Source organism: Callorhinchus milii, unplaced genomic scaffold, assembly GCF_018977255.1.
Source record: "Callorhinchus milii isolate IMCB2004 unplaced genomic scaffold, IMCB_Cmil_1.0 Scaffold4, whole genome shotgun sequence".
Taxonomy (NCBI): domain Eukaryota; kingdom Metazoa; phylum Chordata; class Chondrichthyes; order Chimaeriformes; family Callorhinchidae; genus Callorhinchus; species Callorhinchus milii.
In genome coordinates, this window is record NW_024704745.1 from 15908055 (window position 1) to 15924598 (window position 16544).

Genomic DNA, 16544 nt, shown 5'->3' on the forward strand with positions numbered 1-16544 from the left:
CCAAACGGCTTTATTCTGTGCTGTCATTTTTTAAAGCTAAAATCTATCAGCAGATAGCTGATAATAGTCAAATGTTGCCGAGATATACAAGGTGATTTAATGTGTACAGTACACTGTTTTGTCATCCAAATTAAGTCTTTAGTAAAGATTATTTTACTAGTGGAAGAATATTTTCTTCTGAGCAGATTTGACCATGATTGTACCTTTGTGGGAGAATAGCGATCCGAACATCTAATTAACCCCTGTCTTACGCATTTATGTCCTGTAACATTTGGAAAATAATACAAATGTGAGTGTAACCTATTCTATGATGTAAATATTATGGAAATGGTGTTGTGAGAGTGACTGTACATTACTTCGATTTTTTTTCTGTTCCCGCTTCACAAACATCACTTTCTCTCTTTTCCCCCTCTTCCAAAATTGGAAGTAGAAAATTGTGCAACTGGCCCTGCGTGATGCAGGATGTTCATATTTGTGTTGGGTTCTATTGTATACTCTTGTAAAATTACATCCATACATTTCATGTTTGAGCCTTCATGAATACAGTTGTCCACAAAATAAGAGCATCAATCCATATGGTGTTAACTTTCCATATATTGTTTTGCCTTTGCTGGACTCCAATTCTATCATATGTAATCAATTTACAAAACTACTTCTCAGTTAATAATTTTCTCCGCTATTATTTTGTGTTGATCCTCGGTATCTGCCTTTTAGTGTCTGTCATAAGACTAAATATTTGGGATACGTTACTGTGATTATAATGAAAAATCTTATTGAGTAACATTGTACTACATATTTCAGAGCTTGTCCGATTTGTTGTTTTGGTTCTATGCTCAGCATTGTTCCATTGTATAATCTATATGTGAACATATTCTTCAATTGATAAATACTAGCAATAGATAACTTCCAAAGATTTATTTTTAAAATATTCATAACTTCTGAGCTGCTTTGTGGAGCCCCATTCAGTATGCAGTTTGTTTAAACTGTTCTCTTCTCCCTTCCTATTCCTTTTTATTCTTTGGTTGGTTCTTTGGCCAATGTCACTTTATGTCAAATGTATAGGAAGCAGAGGCATCCATTGATAAACTACAAATAAATATATTTCATTTTTTTTCTTTTATGTATATAAATATTTATTTAGCTTTCTCAAAAAGCCTTCTTTGCAAATCGTTCTAGCTGTGTGGATTATTAAATCCAGACACAGGTAGCATGGTTATAACTTTAAAAGCAAATGGGTTTGGTTCTGGTTGCAGGTGTTGGAGCATATGTTTCTCCTGACATGATGATTGCTGAATACTCCTTGAGAGAAAAGCTGCCTGCTAACCAGTACACTTGGTCATCAAGAGGACCAAGGTAAGCTACTTCTTTGCCAGTCAAGCATTGACTTTTGAGGAAAACTGTACTGTAAAACTGTCATGAATGATCCAAAATTGAATCCTGCAACAAGATAAACCAATGTAAGAATGTGTTCATTTTTTCACTTGTATATTTCATTTGATTGTATTATTAATTATTTAAATGTCTGATGAAGTTGCAAACTGATCAGAAGCTTTTAGATTTCAGAACCATAGCTGTTCAGTCAAAAGACATTGTTTTCAGTAAAGCGTGATGTGTTGTTTGTCAAATCTTGATTTAGAAGTACTTCCTCAAAACATCATGTCTTAGACAGGATTAGCAAAGCTAGTGAATAATCACTGATTACTGCTAACTACATCTGGGTAGGAGAATTTAAGATTGCAAGAGATATGCAGATGAAAAAGTCTGGACAATTTGTCTTTAAACAAGCTAAGCTGGTGAGGCGGGATGCCAACTCCTTTTCTGAAATTCCTAACTGATTTGGGAATGGCAAAGCTTCTTCTAAATGTTGGGCTTTCAAAGGATCAGATAAGCTTTATTACTTTCATGCATCTCTTACTAACTAGTTATAAGAACATGAGAAAGTATTAAACTGGTGAATGCCATTGGAGGCTGTCCTTCCAAAAGATTACACACTCTTTACCTGTTGTAAACTTTTCAGAATCCATTTAATCTTCTTAGCAACATGTCTCTGCCTAGCAGAGTAATTGCTATAAGTCCTGTTTTTTGCTCTCCAACCTCAAAACTGCAATATGTGATTAGTATATTTTCCCCCAAAAAATATTTTGCAGCACTGATGGAGCTCTTGGAGTGAGTATTAGTGCGCCTGGGGGAGCCATAGCTTCTGTTCCGAACTGGACACTACGTGGAACACAGTTGATGAATGGCACCTCCATGTCTTCACCAAATGCATGTGGAGGCATTGCTCTGCTGCTTTCAGGTAATGGAACACCTTCTAACAAGTATGATGCTTTAGTGGTAATGGTCCCGTGCTAGCAACCCAGAGGTCATTGATTTGAATCTCTCTATGGCAGCTGTATATTCAAAACATTTAGTAATTTGAACTAGCATTAGAAAACATGTGAAAAAAAACAACTGGTTCACGTGTCCTTCAGGGAAAGGAAATCTCTCTCCTTCTGACCTACACTTGATTCTCATCGCACACATAAGTGGTTGAAGCTAGAAATGGCCTACCAGGTATCTGAGTTGTAAAGATAAGGCCTGTCACCACCTTTTCAGGTCGACTACTAATAGACAATAAATGCAAAATAGCAGTGTATCCCCATCCCAAGATGCAATTTTAAATTGTCATTCTAAAATGGTTCTGTGGAAATAACCTGACTATGGAATATTTTAAATATTTGAGTTATACATTTCAAGTTCTCAGAAGCATCGAAATTAGACAGGATATGTTACTCAGGAGTTTACAGTTAGCCATTATATTTTGAGCATTAGCATACTGGCAATCACTTTGACTTCACGTATAGCCATTTCTAGTTGTTTAGTTGCTAATACAGCCAGCAAAGTAGCTCTTATTTTAATTAGCTTGTGACACAGTTGATGAATGATCTGTTACTAAATGCCACTGCACAGAATATTCCCCAGTATTTCACAAATTGTACTAAATTGGATCGATTAAATACTGTGACATCATAGATTGCAATGCAAGCATCTGACTGAATATTTGCTTTGAATAAACTCATGACCATAAATATGGTTGCTGAAGTTGCTTGTGTTTTTTAAATCATCTGATATAATTTTAGGGAGTAGATCACCTCATGAACAAGAATTGCTAAAATTTTTTATTGACAATCCATTGTCCCCGAGATAGCTGACGTCATTTCCATATATCTAATTATTACAGACAGCAGTTCACATTTATGCAGAAGTATGCATTCGTAATTTTGTTGACCCTAGTTAAGGTTTCCAATAGGCAGGACAAATTCTTATTATCATGAATTAAAGATTTAGCAAGATATACCATGGACCAATAAACCACTGTCAAATATAATGTACATATCTCTATCATACTGTTTATTAGCATGAAAAGACTCTTCAAGAGGTCAGCTAAGATGCGCCCAAATGCAAATCCTATCTTGCACCTTAGGCCACAATCTCCAGTACCTGGGCAACAAACTTGCACTCTGCTGCAAGTATTGAGGAAAACAACTCAGACCTACTAGCTTTTTTAAAACAAAAGGAGAAGCTGAAATTACAACTGTAAAAACTGTTTTTATATGTTCCAGGTCTTAAAGTTAATGACATTCATTATACTGTACAGTCCATTCGTCGAGCTCTTGAAAACACAGCCTTAAAGGTTGATGATATTGAAGTATTTGCACAAGGACATGGAGTAATTCAGGTAATGCATATTGCTTATACCTTTAGGGCTGAATGGGTTTGAGGAAAACACTGCTATCTCGTTAATGATGTCTAAAGTCTTTTAATGGATACCTGCATTTCCTGTCTTTGCAGCAAAGTTGAGGCCTTCTAAAGTATTTAACTCAATTCACGCCCTAGCATCTTCATACCTGTCTGATCTGCCCAGCCCACTCCACTACCTGCCTCGTTCGCCAACCAACTTGGCTCTGGTCTTCTACACGTCCTTCATTTCTTCCGCTCCTTCTTCCGCGGCCGTACTTTCAGATACTATACACCGTAACTCGGTTAGCCTTGCCCCCTCTTTATTAGACTTCAGATTACATCTGAAGATTAATAAAGACCTTCTTGACGTACAGTCACTTCCCCTCTTTCCCTCGCATGGTATTGATTTTAATTGTAGTCCAGCAGTTAGAGACTTCTGCCAAGGTAATTCATACAGGAAATTTTTGCTCTAGATTTTTTATGTATCGTTTTATTGAAAGAAAAACCAGTACGTCAAACGTATTGACTAAAATCATGCTACAGTTTCTGATCTGTTTTTAATTACAGTCTTTTTATGGAGTAATGTTTTTTTTCGGATGTCCACGTCTCAATCATATTTAATGTCTTGAAAATGCACAATTAATTTTTTTTGGTTTGCCAGATTGATGAAGCTTATGACTACCTCATACAAAATGCAACAGTAACGAGCAGCAACTTGGGTTTCACCATTGCTGCTTCCAACCAACGTGGGCTCTACCTCCGGGAATTAGTCCAGCTCACATCACCTTCTGATCATGGAGTCAGCATAGAACCTGTGTTTCCAGAACAAACAGGTGAGAGCGGTTGGCTCTCAAATACTTGCAACAAAGCGCGAGTTTGTTGCTAAGATGCACACACCAATCTTTTGATCAAGACCGTTTTAATATATACTTTATGCTCAATAGGCATCAAAGTATGAATCTCTGGATTAAGTAGGGCAAATTCAGTTTTCAGTCTTCTAATTTGGAAAACATCATTGAGGCAAATTAAAACCTAAAGATGCATTACATATTACTATCCACGGTAAGAGGCAAGTAAAGGAATAAATAAGAAATGGTGTAAAATGAGAGGGAAACATTATGAAAAGACATTCAAAAAGTAAATGATGCAAACATCTAAAGCTGCACAGAAATTGGCAGAGAACCAACCTCCACATAGTCAGAAATCAAAGTGAAATGTTAGGAACTGTGGTAATGTGTTGGGGTCAATAGTCTAAACGTTGCAATAAAGCAAACATTTACATTGATAGCACGTACCTTTTCACATTTTTGCTATTAACTCCTTAACTAAATTTATGAAATGCAATTATACGACTGCTGGAATGCATACATCAAAGAAGGTGTGTGAAGTTCATTTTTAATGGTAGATCCAGGATTATACTCTTGTTTAAGTATATCGGAGCTTAAAAAAAATGAAATATCTGTTGTCTTTTTGTTTACAAATTTATCTTTACAAATTTTCCTTTCCCCCCCACCACAGCAAACTCTGAAAAGATATCTCTCCAACTTCACCTAGCTTTGACCTGTAATGCACCATGGATTCAGTGCCCCAGTCACTTGGAGTTAATGAATCAGTGTAGACATATAACTGTACGGGTGGATCCACGTGGCCTCAGAGAAGGAGTGCATTATACTGAGGTATTTCATACTAATTGATTCTCTGTAATACTGTAAGTTATACAGAGTACATTTAACAATGCTGTGAATGACTTATGCACCTGAACTAATATTTTTGATAAATTGCTAAAACATATAATGGATTTGCGTGCAGATGTATTTTGCATTACAAAGGTTGCATTTAGTCTTAAAATGAAGATGATGGAGTATTGCTCCCTCTGCTCAGCAAACAGTGTCCAACTTCCTCCGTTCCCTCCACTTCTCAGCTCCTTCCCCTCCCCCGGGTCACTTGTGTGAATCACTTTCAGATGACACTACCAATGTATAGGCCCTATATAAATTGTTGATTGAACACACAAAAATTAGAATTTCATGAACAATACGAGAAAATGGTGGGAGATTTGCAACAACGAGAACAAATTACATTTGTATAGTGCCTTTCACGTCGAGAGGATGTCCCAAGGTGCTTTATATCCAGCTTCTTCTCCCAACATAGGTTGGAGAAAAGTAAATGGTATTTTGTGCAATTCATGTAACATTGAAAACATGCAGTCCCGTAGTGTGTGTTTATATAAATAAATGAGGATTAGCTCTATCAATGTTCAACTTCTGTTTTAATGGTTGGTTTGGATGTTTGTGTTATGTTTACTCTAATTGTTGAAGACATTATTGTAAGCTGTTATATATTGATAATGTACTTTGTGTGCTAAGTATGATTTGGTTATCTTACTTTCAGAAGTAGTCATTCTTCATTTCTTGCAGGTTTGTGGCTATGATATCAAAGTTCCTAATGCAGGCCCTTTATTTAGACTTCCAATAACTGTCACTATGCCATCAAGGTTAGTAAGCCTGCCTTTTTTATTGATTTGTTTTTTCTTTTATTTATTGAAAATTGTGTTCATGGAATCTATGTAGTTTCTGGTTGTGGGGGGAAATTTGCATAATTATTTTAGCACAAGAAATATGTTTTGAGTTTCTCTGATTATGCAGCTATAACCTGTGGTGCTTCTACAAAATGTCTATAATTTATAAAATCCAGCTAAACTGAGACCTGATTAGGATCTCAAAAGTTTGTATGTATTGGGGGGGCGGGGGGAGTGAAGTGGGTCTCCTTGGAGCTGAATTAGTTTGGTAAAGGAATGTTGGACGTGAGCCAGCCCTCTGTAGCGGTGTCCGGTTCTGGATACCTACCAACACCCAGCTAAACAATTGGTTATATTCCATGGTATTTGAAAGATGGGTAATATTACTTGGGGTTAAAAAAAAGTTAGAAGATTTTATGTACTAGCCAAAGACATAAAAAAATTGGAATGCAGTTCCGGAGGTTGTCCATAATTGACATCACCCACATACAATTTGAAATAAGTTGATGCCCTGGAAAGGGTTATTTTATGAATAACCTTGTATTATTTTATGTATACAGGTTAGATGAAAACTCTGGATATGAACTTTCATACAATGATGTTCACTTTAAACCTGGTCAAATCAGACGGCACTTTATTGAGGTTCCACGGGGAGCTACATGGGCTGGTAAGACTATTAAAATAATAATATTTCAGCAGCCAATGGATTCCTTTATAAAAAATCATTGTAATGAGTTTGTGCCATGAGACTGTGGAGCAGAGTTGGACCACTGCATGTGGAGAAAGCGAACTGCTATAACAGTGAGCCGGTAGGCAAACAGAGCACTTCACTTCCCCTGACAGTGCAGCGGAGGAACACTCCTTCCATGATTCTTCAGTTCAGGCCCTTCCACAGGGAGGTGTACTGGAATTATCTAGGGAGAAGTCCCTTTTTAAAGTCGAGTAAAATGTTAAGTGAACATATTGAACAGGCTTCCTAGGGAGACAGTGGAAGCAGAAAATGTCATTTGTTTCACAAACAAATTAGATAGATTTCTGCTAGAAAATAATATCTCGCGATACAACATGTCAAGTGACTGCCAGGATGGTGGAAAGCAAACTAGATGGACCTTAGTCCTCTTTCACCTAGTAAATTCTTATGTTCTTATTAAGAATGAACATTTACAGACGCTGTTTCCTGTAAAGGTGAATATCGTCCATATTACGTATTGCAACAAAGATTTGTACTTTTGTTTTGGGAGTCATTTTTAATCAGTTCTGATGTGTGGTGATTAGTCTACTTGGGTTCTTCATGAAAAATAAGTCTTTTTCTGAGTGCTGTGACATGACTTTTAACCAATTTACTCAGGAAAAGAACTACTCTACCTATGGTTGTTCATTAATACCTCTGTACATTTCTTCTGTACAGATGTCACCATATCTTCATGTTCCTCTGATGTGTTCTCAAAGTTTGTTCTGCATGCAGTTCAACTTGAAAAACAAAAAGCCTATCGCACTCACGAGTTTTACAAATTCACGTCACTTCCAGAGAAAGGATCTTTGAGTGAAGCATTCCCGGTTTTGGTGAGTATGGCAAAACTATTTTGACTAAGTTGCTGAATTTGAAAGTCTAGGGAATTTAGCTTTTAAACCCTTAACTGGTTTGTAACTTTTTTGAATAGGGTTGGAAAAAGCTTGTTCTCACATTTGGTAAAGATGCCTATGTACTTCACACAAACTCGTGAAAACTTAGGTCTGACAAAAATATGCTCAGAGCTGAATTTTTGTGAGTTGGCATGCCTACACACTTTACATCTCGAGGCACCGTTTACTTTGCCATTTACCTGACCATGCTTTATCAAGGTTACAAACAACGTCCTTTCTCTCTATGACCAGGGCTCCCTCTGCCTCCTTGTCCTCCTGGACCTCTCTGCCGTGTTCAACACAGTCGACCACACCATCGTCATCCACTGCCTCTCCTCCCTCATCCACCTTAGTGAGACCGTACTAGCCTGGTTCGACTCCTATCCTAACCGCCTTCAATTTATCTCCTTAAACGATTTCTCTTCCTGCCTGGTCACCTGTGGTGCACCCCAGGGCTCCATCCATGGCCCCATCCTCTTCCTCATCTATATATTCCCGCTTGACGAAGTTATCCACAGATATGGCCAAACCAGTGCGCAAACTAGGGGTCAGGTTCGACCCACAGCTGTTCTTCCTTTCCCACATCCGGTCCCTGACCAGGATCGCCTTCCTCCACCTCTGCCACATTGCCCGCCTCCGACTATACCTTTACCCCAGACGCAGCCGAAACACTCACCCACCCTAAACTCCGTACCTCCATCACACCAGTTCTAGCCAGGCTCCACTGGCTCACTATTCCCGAATAGATCAATTTCAAGATCCCCACTCGTTTTCAAATCCCTTCATGTCCTGTCACCTGTTACCTCCCTACTCTCTGACCTGCATAACCGAAAACCCGCTCCCTCCGCTTGACTGGCTCCAGCCTTCAGCATGTCCCTTGTGCCCTCTGTTCCACCATTGGCAGCCGGGCTTTTAGCCACTACGCCCCGAAACTCTCGAACACTCTTCCTCTATCCCTCAGCCTTGCCTCTTCCTTCCCCATCTTCAGGTCATGCCTGAAGATCTTCCTTTTCGATCATGCTCCACCACTGTCAAGCGCTCTGAGACCCTACCCTGCCTGTGGGGTGCTATATAAATGCAAGTTGCTGTTGTGTTTTCATTCACATTACTGTTCAAAAAATTTCAGCAATTTAATTTGTCCCAGAATATAAAGAGTTAAGTTTTAGAAATATTCTCTCCTTTTCACATTTCTTCCTTCTTTTGCTGTTGCTTTGTGTTTTCTCTATGTTCGTTTTTATTTTGCTCTTTTTCAATTTTGTTTCTTTCATGTACTGGAGTCATCCATTTATCTTTTTGTTTTATTAAAAAATCCCTTATGATTGTGACAATGTTCTAATAGGGTAACTGTAACCTTTTGATTTGTTGTTTTTAGGATGGTAAAGTGATTGAGTTTTGCATTGCCCGCTGGTGGGCTAGTCTTGGTGATGTCCACATCAATTACACAATTTCCTTCCATGGTCTCCTTTGCACCCCTAGCCAGCTGCACATTGTAAGTTGTCATTTTGTATTCTGAAAGTTTGATATATGGTGGTTTGAAAAAGTAAATTCAAGTTAACTTTGTATCAGAAATGCATCTCTACAGCAAGTAGATTCAAGAAGGATTGGTAGGTGGGTCGGTGGATGGAAGGAGAGCGCATTCTTGTATATTTGTGAGGAAGAATTGCCCATAGTGTTGGGTTATATGCTTGATTAGCCAAAATCAACTTGGGAGGTCCTCCTGAAAGGCACTATATAAATAATATTTTATTCCTAATTGATAGCTTTGGGACAGTATAGAATATTTTGAATAAGTTGCATATACATTTTTAAAATTGAATAATGTACAAGCTGTAAATATGTTAGTATATTCCTGTACACAAGGGATTATAAAATTCAATATAAATTCAGATATGTGTAATCTCAAGAAATGCAAAATTCAATAAATGGCTGATCTAAATAACAGATTTGTACTTTCTACTCACATATTGTTCAATTTATTATTTATTAAGTGTTATTATATTGAATTTGTGAATGCTTAAAAATAATTGTAATTGTAAAGTATAATAATAAATAATGTATGACATAGCATGGCTTACTCTTCAGAGTTAACAGATTTTATCTTTGTTAAATATTTATTCAATTTAGCATGCATCAGATGGAATTTCTCGTTTTGATGTAAGGTCCACCTTGAAATATGAAGACCTCTCTCCTTCAATAAACCTGAAGAGCTGGGTTCAGCCTTTGAGGTAATTACAGTTATTGTACAGATCTGAAAGGAGTCCTATTGGTTATTTCAATGTTTGATTAAGGATATCAGGATGATCGACAGCAACAACTTGCATTTATATAGCATCCTTCACGTGAGCTAGTGTCCTGGAATGGTTCACAGTGGTAGCGTCTGACAACGAGCCAAGGGGAGAAGGAAGGTGGTGGGGGTGACCATAAGCACGATCAAAAAGGATCCTTGCATTGACGCCTCATAATTCAAGCTTTATTTTATACTAACATTTAAAATAGCCATTTTAGAAAGTTTAATTTATGTTATTATCTGAAATGTTTGAGAAAGTTTAAAAGTCCAGAGGCCATTTCACGGCAGAATATTTACTTTAGAAGGAAACTGAAGTTTTCTATTTGCAACCAAGTTAATATTTTGTGCTTTTGTTTAACCTACTGCCTAAGTGTGCCGTCTCATTTGAAGAACTTTTTATGATCCATTGCAATGTGTTTTTGTGTCTTCAGACCAGTTAGTGCAAAAACGAGGCCTTTAGGAGCACGGGATACTCTACCAAATAATCGTCAGCTGTATGAGATTATATTAACATACAACTTTTACCAAGTAAGTACTTCAAATTAGAAGAGAAATGATATAGGCTTTGATGGTCAGGTTAACATTTCAATGATAGAATACAAGATATCAAAGACTTACTGCGTAAATTGGACAATACATGAATCCTCAGCCCTGGACTAGTGGCTGCTGTTGTTGATCCTGCTCGATTTAGTCTGGTGGTGACTCTCTTGCTAACTTATAACAATGTTCTGAACCCATAGAGCAGGCTTCCATATAAGGTAATTAAGCAGAAAACACAAAGATGTAATTGAGTAACATTTCCAATTGTAATTTGGTAAGAATATCTCCCAAAGTCCTACTAACGCGAGCTGGCTAGTCTGTCATCAGCAGTGCCCTGCAGTACTGTTGACCCGCCTGGCTCAGGAACTGGACTGCTGAGACAACCACAGAGGGTGGCCTCGATTCCAACAATCTGTGGCCATTCGTGTAACCTGGGAGCCAGTTCAGCTCAAAGGAGATACCCCCTTATCTTCCCCCCCCCCACTGGATGAAAAACATTTTATGCTACAATCAGAAATCAACTAAGATGTTGGATTAAGAATTTCAAAATAGGATACATTTTTCCATTTTTACTATTTTCTTTCCTTTACCATTAGGTGACCATTAGGTGGTGCTGTTGCACTGTGTGTGTGAGTGTGTATATATATATATATATATATATATAGTGCGCAGCAATAGTGTGTGGCCATGGTTATCACCCTGAAAGGAGGACTGAAAGTTAGCTTTTTCTTCATACAAACTTGCATTGTGGAATTTTTGAATTCTAGTTTTTATTTGGGTTAACCAGTGTTAAAGTACCTAACCTGTTACCACAGTGAAGTGTTTGAAAATTGTGCGTGAAGATAGCTAAATATCCATAATGGCTATAAAGCTTTATATTTCAGACTCTCCTGTACACCTTGTGTTCCTGTACCCACAAAAATGTTGTGGTGTGCTGGTTGCTGGCCTATGAAACAAATTATATTTTTATATAAAAATATGTCAATGTGCAATTTTTCTGCCAACCTGTAGCCCAAGAATGGAGAGGTGACACCCAGCTGTCCACTGCTTTGTGAACTACTGTATGAGTCGGAGTTTGACAGCCAACTGTGGATGCTATATGATCAAAACAAGAAGCTGCTGGGTTCAGGCGATGCCTACCCACATCAGGTAACTAAAGTGGGGGAGTGTTGTCTAACCCAGTTGCCACTGAAGTCACTTTCTGGATTTTGTGCATGCGCAGTTTGCAGCAACTGGTTGTGCACAAATTGCCGGCCAGTGTTTTGAAGTGAGATAGCTTTCTCCATTCTGTGCATGTACACTAAGTACTGCAATTCTGCAGAGTAATCTCATCCCAATATAATAACAATAATCCTTGTATTTGATATAGCGCTTTTCACATCTTCTCGACGTCTCAAAGCGCTTCACAGAATAGACTAAAGTGAATTGACTGTATATTTGTAGGCGAACGCGGCAGCCAATTGCGCACAGCAATGTCCCACAAACAGTCGTAGATTGAAAATGACCAATTTATTATTGTTTTGTTTTGGAGGGATTATTATTAGGCTCTGTGTGGAGTAAGGAAACTTGCCCAAGGTTTCGCCCTCTGCCTGGAATTGAACCCAGGTGTCTCGCTTGCAAGGCCAGTGCTCTACACTGAGCTACAGGACTCCACAATATAATGCTGATTGGGAATTGACGTCCTCCAGACGTGAAAGGCGCTATACAAATGTAATTTTGATGTTGTTATTGTTATGGGCTCAACAACCTTGATATGATGGGGTCTCTACTGTATTTTTAACTACCCTGAATTTGAACGCAAGACATAATAATAATCCTTGCATTTGATATAGAGCTTTTCATGTCGGGAGGACGTCCCAAAGCGCTTCACAGAACACACTGTAAAGTGAATTGACTGTATATTTGTGGGTGAACGCGGCAGCCAATTGCGCACAGCAATGTCCCACAAACAATCGTAGATTGAAAATGACCAATTTTATTATTGTTTTTGGTTTTCAAATTGGTTGACATAATTTCAAATTGTAACTTATACAACTTTGATTTTCAGTATGCTCTCAAATTGGAGAAGGGAGACTACACTATCCGATTTCAAGTGCGTCATGAGCAACTTAGTGAGCTGGATCGCCTTAAGGACCTTCCCATTGTGGTTTCCCACAGACTCCCCGGTGCTCTGAATTTAGATATTTACGATAACCACAGCAATGCACTTCTAGGCAAGAAAAAAGTGAATAATTTAACTCTACCACCACATTGCTCACAGCCTTTCTTTGTTGCTTCTCTTTCTGACGATAAGTAAGTAAATATTGCTAAACATTAGTCTAGTAATTACACCCTTTTTTTATTGACTGTCTTCGACTATGAGGCTGGACTTGAAAATTGTAGGTTTTGCCACTTCTGGTAAACAATTAACTATTCCAATTGTCATTGGCAAATTAGTCGAATCATTAAAAAAGCTAAATAACACATATAATTGTCATTTTATTTCAAAAGTTGTAATATCCACTATAAAATAACTGCTTGCTTTGAATGTGTGTATTGTGTTAATTGTGGATCATAATTGAAATAGTCTTGTCTTTCAGGTTTTAAGGTGCTACAATCTAACATTGTATGATTCTTTCTAGAATTCCTAAAGGAGCAGGACCAGGCTGTTACCTGTTAGGAACCTTAGGTCTGCCAAAGAGTGATCTAGGAAAGAAAGCTGTGAGTATACTACTTCAAAGTCTGCTCAGAGATGTGCTCTGCTTTTGCAGCACAGTGTGCACTTTATATCATTTATCTATTCATTTTCTGAAGTTGCCTGAGCTCTGTGCAAGCTTTGTCAGCATTTTCTGCTACTATAACACTTCCATTTTACAATACTTAATTACTGTTTATTGGTTGTGCTTTTGCATGCACCTTGGAATATTAAAACAGGACAATTTATTGACTGTAATCAATCTTATTTATTAGAGGATAATTTTAGATTTGTACTATCCAGACATCTGTAAGAGAGAGCTGTGAATCAAGTTCTATGTATTTTGTGATCTCCAGATGAAACATACCTCTGTGTGATAACATCCACTGGTGTCAGATTATATATTCTGAATAATGAAAAGCCAACTTGCCCATAACCTCGCCCCCCCAAACAAAACATGTAGACTTTGCCTATAACTCAACCAAATTCCCTTTTTATAAACTTCAGTTTTAATGTAAGAAACAATTAACCAAATAAAACAGTAAAGATGAAGTTGAGATGTCAGATTAATGTATTTACATACTTGTGAATATGTTCAACCTAGCATAAGGATGGAATCTTTCCACAGATTATAAAATATTGGACACTTATTTTGAGAGACAAAGAGTGAAATATTAAACACAGGTCTTGATGACTTGAACCACTGGACAGCACACTCTGTAGTTTGTGATGACCTGGTCTGGGGTTTTGTGATCTTATCGGTTATTTTTGAATTCACTACGCTTGTTTCAAGGTCTAACTTGAACCAAGGTCTACTCTACTCTTTATTAGTTAAAACTAATACCCACGATTTAGCTCCTAACATTATGTACTTAGCAATTTGGGAATAGTACAGCAATTGGCTGGTTAGGTGCTTTATTATAGTAGACTGGAGTAGGAAGGGATGTTGCTTTTTCATAGCGTGTGATTTTATACATATATAATATAAAAATGAGTAGAAGCAAAACTCTTGAGATGTACTAGAGAAGGTTTCCAGGGTGTGCAGTGTCTGCATGTTTTCTTACAGTATGTTGTTCTGACTCCAGGGGCAGGCTGCATCAAAACGTCAAGGAAAATTTAAAAAGGTACTGCATTGTCATCTGTCACTACACTATTTATTGTGATTCTAGCAGCTGTTTTACACTGGGTCAAATTTCTGACGTGGATTAAAGCACGTTAAGAAATTTAGATTCTGCAAATATGTTGGATGCTTTACTATAAACAGTTTAAATAACTAAGCAAGTTAAATGCTAAAACCTTTCAGTAAGCAACGACCTCTATGACCAAATGAAACTGGTTGCCTAGGTAAACATTTAAAGGGGAATAATCTCTATGCCGTTTCTATTAGCCTGTATTACTGAACTGCTCTTCCGATCACTTTTTGTGGGCACATTAATGGCATCTGTTTAATCCAACTAGTTTAATTTTGAATTACAGGTATTTCTAAATCTGCCTTTCTAAGAAAAATCATCACTTTCAAGTCATAGGGCTATCCGCAGCTTGTTGGCAAAAATTGGTTCCTCTTCTGTGATGCTTTATTAAAACTCTTAAGCGTTCTAGACAGTTTCATTGTTCTGAAGTTTAGACTTTTTTTTAAAAAGGACCAGTTTCAAGTTAAGATGGTTCTTACTTAGATTCTTACTCAGAAGGAGGAGACTATGATCTGCAGTGATGCTGCTATTTCATTGTTGCATAAACCTACTTTAATTCTTAGCCCAATTTTATTGATAGTACATGATTCCCATACTTAGGGAAAGGGATATGTGCAACTACATTTATCTACTACAATAAATTCATTTCATCATTTTGGATATGCACAGGCCTTAGTCTGATAAAAACAAATGTCAGCACTTTGAAAGTGACCACTAAAGTTCCAAAAGAGATTTGTGATATTCCTAACTTTAAGTCTGGTATGTCAGAAATGGAAGAACAAATGTCCATTTGTCCAACTTTATATCTCCACAGGAGCACAATTTTCTTTCACATCACCAATTATGATTTTTGATTCTTGGTGCTGTGAAAGGAGGATGCAATGTAGCATAAACTCGTCTCAGTTGTCTGCTAATTAATTGTGTTCATTTGCAATTAAATCTCTAATTGGGCAATATTGTGAGAATTCACTGCATAGTCTTTTACAGTAATTTTAAACTTAGATTTGTTAAACTGTATTTTTTTTTCTCCCAGCAGTAATTGGTGATGTTGGATGGGTGGCATTGTATTGGTTGCGTTAATGTTTGTTAGACGAGAAGACAGTCTACTTATATTTTAATCTCAATAGTATTTTGTCTCGTAGTAACTGAGTTTGAAATTAGACCTAACTACTTTTGGGAGCGTCATCGATCCCTTTGGAACTGCTGGCGTGATATTTGTAAATCTTTCCTTTGTATAAAAAAACCCTCTTTTAATAATCCAAGTATCTCAGGACATTGTAATCCTTTGCTGTAAAGGGAATATCATTCATGATGCCTTATTTGGGCTGAATGATTAAAATTATTCCTTGAAGGTCCCTGGAAATGGTTAACAAAATTACTGCCACTAAGGGTGACAGACTAGATTTTTGAAACTTTATAATAATAATACTAATAATAATCCTTGCATTTGATGTAGCGCATTTTCAGTCATTAAGATGTCTCAAAGCGCTTCACAAGATGTATTGTAAAGTGAATTGACTGTATTTTGTGGGTGAAACTTTGATCATGACCTATATTAAGATAGCTGATCTCAGCGAGGTAGCATGTTTGGATAGTACAAATCATCTGGTGCGCAGCAAACTTTTTTTTAATGAGTACCAAGTGTCAGCTCCTGCTACTCATTTGGTAGCGCTCTCGCTTCTTGAGCTAGAAGATTGAGGGTTCAAAGCCCACGTTGGGACTTAGCATTTATTTAGTCTAGGCTGACACTCCAGTGCTGTGCTGGGGAGCACTTATAATATCTGTGGTGCTGTCCTTTGAAGTTCTGACTGCCTTTTCAGGCTGACGTTTGAATGGCACTATTCAAAATGAGAAGGGAATTTCTCTTGTTTTCCTGGCCAACATTCTTCCAGATAAATTGTTCATTCACTTCATAGTTATTTGGAAGATTGGTGTGTGTAAACTGACTGTCGTGTTTGCCTATAAATGAACAGACACCACACTTTGATGATG

General features: G+C 37.5%; 1 protein-coding gene across 2 annotated transcripts in view; it reads left to right on the forward strand.

Moving 5' to 3' along the window:
• Window positions 1-16544, forward strand: part of tpp2 (tripeptidyl peptidase 2) — a 39516-nt gene that overhangs the window by 14485 nt on the left and 8487 nt on the right. The window contains exons 10-24 of one of the 2 annotated variants that reach the window (XM_042333970.1): window positions 1254-1353; window positions 2148-2296; window positions 3603-3718; window positions 4382-4553; window positions 5239-5396; window positions 6138-6214; window positions 6799-6905; window positions 7647-7801; window positions 9234-9350; window positions 9986-10086; window positions 10580-10676; window positions 11700-11837; window positions 12736-12980; window positions 13310-13388; window positions 14448-14486. In XM_042333970.1, the coding sequence (XP_042189904.1) occupies window positions 1254-1353; window positions 2148-2296; window positions 3603-3718; window positions 4382-4553; window positions 5239-5396; window positions 6138-6214; window positions 6799-6905; window positions 7647-7801; window positions 9234-9350; window positions 9986-10086; window positions 10580-10676; window positions 11700-11837; window positions 12736-12980; window positions 13310-13388; window positions 14448-14486 (1850 nt within the window). The remainder of the gene's footprint in view (window positions 1-1253; window positions 1354-2147; window positions 2297-3602; window positions 3719-4381; window positions 4554-5238; window positions 5397-6137; window positions 6215-6798; window positions 6906-7646; window positions 7802-9233; window positions 9351-9985; window positions 10087-10579; window positions 10677-11699; window positions 11838-12735; window positions 12981-13309; window positions 13389-14447; window positions 14487-16544) is intronic. The other variant, XM_042333971.1, reaches the window with a different exon arrangement.